General features: G+C 45.4%; 1 protein-coding gene across 1 annotated transcript in view; it reads left to right on the top strand.

Annotated features, from left to right (window-relative positions):
• The window catches only part of arhgef28a (Rho guanine nucleotide exchange factor (GEF) 28a), a 73,925-nt gene that overhangs the window by 10,836 nt on the left and 55,589 nt on the right, over nucleotides 1-7,500 (top strand). The window contains exons 2-3 of the mRNA XM_080847930.1: nucleotides 1,083-1,239; nucleotides 2,206-2,724. Coding sequence (XP_080704056.1) covers nucleotides 1,083-1,239; nucleotides 2,206-2,724 — 676 coding nt within the window. The remainder of the gene's footprint in view (nucleotides 1-1,082; nucleotides 1,240-2,205; nucleotides 2,725-7,500) is intronic.

Raw genomic sequence — 7,500 nt, 5'->3', positions numbered from 1 at the left:
AGAGACAGCAGACTTAAGGTAGAGGAGTCGTTTAGTAATCGAGAGGTTGGAAGGTTGCTAGTTCGATTCCCCACTCCTTCTACCTTCTAAGTGTATAAGTGTGAACCCCTTAACTGCTCCTGGTCTATAAATGCAAAATTCCTTGTAAATCACTTTGGATAAAAGCGTCTGCTTATTCACAGATGTAAATGTACATCTGGCAACACTGCGGCGGTCGACCACTGACAGTTCTCTCTACAGTTAGACCTTGCGGAAGAAGTTGGAACGTAAGGGAGATACCTTTTCAAAAACTTGTAATAACTAGTTTGTGAAAGACCCAGAGAAACACAAATATCCGACGAGGCAAAATCCTGGATGATTTTGGAATAATATGAGTTCACAAAACTTAAAAATTATGAAAATGATAACAAAATAAATCAGTATAGCCCATGTATAATTGTTAAGTTACAGAAGTTTACTTATAAAAAAATATATATTTACTCAAATTGTATTACATCAAAAGTTTTAAGTACTCTGAACTTTACAGGTTTACAGTGTGTGTTTCCTTGATGGACTTCACTTCGTTCAGAGACCTCTTTCCCTATTAACTGTTTTGTTACTGGAATCTCTCAGATGACTGTCTCACTGAGACAGTTTCTATTGAGTTATGGTGTCTTATCTTCGGTCTGTCTGTGTATCATCCCAAGTGATGTAATGTTGTTCATGTACTAGGTTGTGTGTTCTTGTCTGTGTTTGTGTGTTGGGATGTTTTCCATGGTGTTGCAATGTTTTCATCACCATGGTAACACTCATTTGCTATATCTGAAAAGTTGCAGGCTGCAGATTTGATCTGGTAATGATCCCCCACTTTGTGAGATTATATTTCTTAATTTCTTGTTTCATCTTTCTGACTCTCATATTCTGTCTTGCGAGAGACTCAAGCACAGTAGTTTGAAAAACACTAATGCCAAATTCCTCAAATTATTTCCGCATATTTTCCTTTCTCCCTAGATTTTGAGGGACAATGAGGAGAAAATTATCTCATCGCTAACTAATTTAGCTTTAACGTTTAGTTTTTCTTTTTTTCTTTCCCTCCCTGTCAGGGTCAGGTTGAAGTTTGTGTGGAGTGGCAGGCCCCAGGACTAGAATCAGATCCAGAGGGGACAGAGTACTATGTGGTTTTAGAGGGATCCACTTTGGACCACGTGACTTCAGCTCAGTGGACTAGTGATGGGAAATCTCTGGTATTCAATGCCCCAGGTAAGACACACAAACAAACATACACAGTCACAGACCAGAGAAAGAGACGGAGAGTGTACAATTCCATATGTTTGCATGAGGTGGCTCTTTAATTTTAGAAGATTGTCAAAAATGAATTGTTATGGTCCAAATCAGGGCCAGACCAGACCGACAAGCTCTAGAGTCTGGTGCCATCTAGTTGGACTCTTGCATGGCAGAGCAAGATTTGTTGAATGCCCAAGTGAAGAGCCGACTGGCATCCTGATGTTGAGAGAGGAAGAGAGTAATGAAGAGACCGAAATGAGGAGGCAGAGAAATAGTGAAGAGAGAGAGAGAGAGAGAAAGAGACAGAGATAGAGATAAAGCGAGAGATAGATAAAGAGATAGATAGAGAAAGAGAGAAAGAGGAAGATAGATAGATAGGTAGAGAGAGAGAGAGATAGAGACAGAGAGGGAAGGAGGAGGTAGGCTCAGTAGTATTTGCTAATCCCACAGCTGGGGCAGAAGCCTAATTTTGGGGGAAATCCAGGATGTTCCTTTCCTGCTTCCTGCTGCATAGAACGTCAGTTGGGCTGAGGGCTCAGTGTTTCCATGGATACCCATGGAGACCAGGAAGCTGTTACGCATTGTTTTGGTCGTAAATTTCGGACAAGTGCTCTCTACCCCACGCCAGGCAGTAAAAGCATCTGAGCCTCGTGAGGCCTCAGCCTGACCACAGGAGTCAAGGAACCGAACACACAACCGAACATGTTTATAACTTAACCAGCTAATGACAGCTTTACAGCTTGCTTCCTTGATGCAATAAACACATTTTATGTGTAGTCATGAAAAGGAATATTTAAAGTAACATTTGGTGTTTACAATGCTGTTACAGGGCTGTTGACTAGTTTGCTAGCTTGCTAATTCATGCCCCAAACTCCAAACTGCCACTTTCAAGGGAAGGGCAGCTGTCATTACTCAAATGTGTATTTTTTCCCCCCTGTGTAGGCCATAATTTGGTGGAGAGTGTCTCCGTGGGGGTGTATGTTTGCGTGGGCGAAGACGAGACGGCAGAAGTGACCTCCCTGTCCCCCTCTGGTAGTACCCTCTCTCTGAAGTACGTACAGGACAAGGTCCAGGCCCTGGCCGAGCTCCTCGTGAGTCAGTCAGGCCAGCTGAGCTCCAGCAGCTACAGGGACATTCTGAAGAAACTCAGCCCAGGAAGGAAGCTTGTGTTGGCCCAGCGCAGGAATGAAGACGGGGATGACTCGGAGACCTCCAGCCTTGGAGGGACTGAAAGACAGAGAGACTGCGGAGAAACTCGAGCTGATGGAGAGGGCTCTGGTCTGGGAAAGATGCCCGGATCAGGAGAACCTTCTGGAAGGGAAGAGGGTGGAAAGGAGGGGGGTGGTGAACTGCCACCACACAACCTGGAGGAGCTGGATGGATCTTTGACATTAGCCCTGGCTAATATGGTTTACCCCTGTGAATGGAACGGCTTTGAAACCAAACACACTGAAGCCCAAGGTAAGCTGATATTAAAACAGCAAGCATTGGCCTAACTTAGCCTGATTATAGACTGACCTTTACAAAGCATTTATAGACAGATTATAAGCATTTATAGGGTGAACTTTTGATTGACTGACTTTAGAGACTTCAGTGGAAGTAGACTGGACCTAAATAACTTGTTCTATGACTAACTCAAAATGTCGCAGTTAAACTTTATTTAAGCTTTGACAGACTCATTAACAAACTGATCAACCAAACATTCTCAGCGTTCAAGTGTTGAACTTACTGAAGTATCGATAGACGTTAGTCAAGGACTGACTTGACAACTATACTCAAACATTAATAAACTAAACTTACTCTGTAGTTGCTAGTGTAACCTTATGTTAGCAGTTATAGTAACTTTAAACAGTTGTTTCAACACTACACTTATGTAAGCAGTCAGACTTACTTCTCTTGGTTGTTGTTGGAGTAACCTGACTCAAGTGTTGGCAGACTGACGGTACTGCAACACAGATGGACCAGTGGTTCTACAAAGCCTCTCTGAGAATGACCCAGTTAGTGGAATTTCATCTAATGGCTTGAAGTGCCCTTGCATACCAGACGATTTGTTTGACTGACAGCCTGTGTGTGTCTGTGAGTGGACAAGGTTTATGAGTGTGCATGGCTGTGTGTGTGTGTGTGTGTGTGTGTGTGTGTGTTTTGCTGTCGTACTTGTGGAATCTGGTCTGTGTTTCCTGCCAGACTCTGGCTACAGGTGGCTAACTCAGATATGTGTCTGGAAACTGCTGAACAAAGACACTTTTCCGACATGGAATTCTGTGTGCCCTAACAACTGGACCCTATCCAGCCCTCTCTCTGTCTCTTTCTCTCTCTCTCTGGGGTTTCCACAATGTGTTCTGACACACCAGAGAGTGGGAGGTATTGTATAAATATCATGATTGGGACAGTGTCATATGGATTACAGTCAAACGCAGGTTAAGCTTCTCCTACAGACCAGTACGTATAGACCTGCAGCTGTAAGCATGGACTTAAAAGAGCAGCGATAGCCGTTGGGAGCTGGTGTGACGTCCGGTGATATGTACAGTAAATATAAGCCGTTGGCGCTTGCCGACATTCTGTGCACTTGAGACTGGGACACATGCACACACAGACAATAACATAGAGGATTGAGAGGTTCATGTACTTTCTTCAAAGGATCCATGAACCAGAACGGTTGTTCTCGCTATGTCTTTCTTCTTTTTCTTCTTCTTCTTCTTCCCTCTCTCTCTCTCTCTCTCCCCCCTCTGTCTCTTTCGCTTTCTCTTTATTTGTGTATATCTCTCTCTCTCACTCACACACACACACACACACACACACACACAAACACACACACACACACACACACACACACACACACACACACACACACACACACAATCCATATGAATCCACATGAGACAGGACAGAGCAGGTACACATGCAGTCAATTAAAACCATTAGTGTTAAAAACCTCACAGGGAGAGGGATGAGGAGAGAGGATAGTCTGCTGTGAGGGTCTGAGCCCACTCCAAGGTTGAGTGTGTGTCTGTGTATGGATTCTAGATTTGTGTGTAAGTGTTTTGCCAGTCTATGATGTGTACGTGTGAGTCTCTGGTGTGTGTGTGTGCATGCATGTGTATGTGTGTTTGTGTCTGTGCAGATTCACTGCAAGAACAACAGCAGAATATGATTATCATCCAAATATGATATGAATGGATTCCTGTGCTGCCACATGGCTCTTAGGCCCTGTCCAAAAGCCACTGAAATTGATTTGGGATTGATTTTGAGTGGCTGATACGAATATGATTCTTTTAGTAAGCAGGGCCCCTTCCCAGGTATAAACCCAAACAAAACAACTAATTTGCCCCCCCCCCCCCCACACACACACGCATACACACGCATACACACGCATACACACGCATACACACGCATACACACGCATACATACATGCACTCCACCCTATCTTGTCTGTGCTGCCTTTTGAGTAAGAATTATATTAGAATTTTACTTTGCTTCTGTGTGGAGCTTTGTGGTTGTTCTTTAAAGAGCCTCCATTATTGTGCTGTGTTTGGATGGGTCGTTTGTTATCAGCCTCCCCTTTGAACCAGGAGACGGGCGGTGCACGGGGGGAAGGTACCCCGTTTGGAGTTAGTGCGGGGAGTCTTACATAACGGGGGCGATTGTTTAGGCTAAATCGTGCAGCATAATTGGCGCTGGTCTCTTCCTGGATCCCAGAGAGGCTTGGCCTTTGTCTGTGTGGTGGTGCGTCAGCTTCCATTAGTGCCCGAACGCCTCGCCAGGTCAGGTGCTAGTGTTCGGGCTCGCTAACAAACACAGTTACTCTGCTAAGCTGGCAGGAGCATTGTGTATTTGTGTGTGTGTGTGTCTCTCTCTCTCTTTCTCTCCCTGTGTGTGTGTACCTGTGTGTGTGTGTCTGTCTGTCTCTCTGTCTCACTCTCTGTCGCTTTCTCTGTTTGTGTTGATGTGTGTTATTGTTTTCGGTCTTTAAAGGGACATTGACTGCAGGCTCCATACTCCATAGAGGGGAGTGTGTCCCCATTTAAACCCAGAGGTCTGCATCTGTGTCAGCCCTCGTTTGCTTGGGTTGTTTGTTTGGGCCAGTGCAGTGGCTCAGTAGGTGGAGTGGCTGTCTGGGAATCACCATGGTCTCTGGTCGCCTCTCTTTAATGCTCCATGCATGTGCCACAGCCAGTGTTAAATGATCCAGAGACACTTTGAATCATTTTGAATACGCTCCTTCAGGTGTGTTGCCTAAGTGTCACTCTTCTTCCACTTGTCTTAAGAGAAGTGATCGCTAGCACCTATGGGTTTTTGCCTACTTACTAGCATGGTCGCTAGTCATGTCTGAAGTTGATACTCCTTCTTGGCAGGCTGTAGTGCCTGGTAGTTCAATGTGAGGCCTGGACTGGAAGCCCTTGAGTAGGTGGAAACTGGATGCAACCTTTTGGGTCAGCCAGTTAGTAGACAAGGATCTTAGTTCTGTCTTGGCTGAATTCTCGCTTTCTCACTGCCTCCCTGTATCATGAATTCAGCTGCCGTGTTCTGAGAGGAGGTTCTCCATTCAGGGTTCTTCTCGAGAGCGTAACCCTGCGAGTGGCTGTGTGTGGCGCACCTGTTTAGGTAAACACACATGTGTGAGTCACCCGAGCTTTTCAAAGCATCCCAGGGGATCACAGGAAGGTAAACAAGGTATAGCAGCACTGTTGTGTTGCCATGGGAACTCCCTCTCTTTGCACAGACACATGGAAGAGAACGCCCCCTGACAATCGCTCCCTCTCTCACTTTCGCTCACTCTCTCTCTCTCATACACACATTCTCTTTCACATTCTCACTCACTTTCTCTCTTTTTCTATCTCTTTGTGTGCCTCTTTCTGTCACTCTCTCACTCTTTCTTTCTACCTTCTCTCTATCTGTCTCTCTCTCTCTCCCCCCCCCCCCCCCATATGCAAACAATAGCAAACTACACTCACTCTCTAGTGGGGGGGTCAGAACTAGTGACCTGACAACCTCAAAAACCTGTTCACTCTGAAATCTGTGTGTGTGTGTGTGTGTGTGTGTGTGTGTGTGTGTGTGTGTGTGTGTGTGTTCGTCACAAACACGTCTAACAGGTTTTTGAGTTCACTGCCTCCCCTCTCCTCTCTCCTCTCTCCTCACCCCTCCCTCTTTCCCCTCTCCTGCCCTTTCTCTCTCTCTCTCTCTCTCTCTCTCTCTCTGTGGGAAAACAGGCCTGCCACTGCCTGAGGACATGAAGCTGATTCATCCCATCCATTTTTTTCCTTTTCTTTTTTCAACTCTCCTTTCATTCTCTCCAAAAGCTCTCGGGAGTTTGTGAATGGCGATGAGGTAGGCTCCCTTGCTGCGTCGCCACGGAAACAGAGAGGAAGTGAGGCGTCGGGCCTAGAGAACTGGTTTTGTTTCTTGAATTCACGCTGATGCTGCATTCTGTTTCCCTATACAAGCAGACACACACACAAAACACAGACACACACAAAACACAGACACACACACACACACACACACACAAACAGAGACACAGACACAGACACAGACACACACAAATACAAACATTCATGAACATGTGTTCGCGGGCAAACACACACATACACACTATATACACACACACACACACACACACACACACACACACACACACAAACACACACACACACAAACACACACACACACACACACAAACACACACACACACACACACACACACACACACACACACACACACACACACACACACACAAACAGAAACATGCAAGCACACTCATATGCCACATGATGCAGGCTACACATATGCACAGACATGCTTCTTGATGCACATATTTCAGTCTGTACAGTGCGTACACGCACAAATATTAAAATCTTGTTAATTCACTTATTGTGGCCAAAAGGCACACACTCTTTGATATACACGCCACCTACAGACACACTCACACACACACATGGAGGCTACGGTACATACTGTATGGCACGTGCTTCAGCATCTGGCTCACACAAAGATAAACATGTCATTGTTTGTATATACACTGAATGTATGACAGCCACACACATACATACACACTCACACACACGATGTGTATGCAATATACACACTCACACACACGCGTGTGCACAGCTGAGTCTCATTCGTTGCATGTGGCGTGTGGCCGGGCTCTCGTACCTGTACCTGTTTGTTCACTGTGTTTGTATGGAGGTGTGTGTGTGTGTGTGTGTGTGTGTGTGTGTGTGTGTGTGTGTGTGTGTGT

The sequence above is a fragment of the Sprattus sprattus genome (genome assembly GCF_963457725.1).
Source record: "Sprattus sprattus genome assembly, chromosome: 11".
NCBI lineage: Eukaryota > Metazoa > Chordata > Actinopteri > Clupeiformes > Clupeidae > Sprattus > Sprattus sprattus.
The sequence above is the reverse complement of the archived record's forward strand: the minus strand, read 5'-3'. Positions and strand labels throughout refer to the sequence as shown.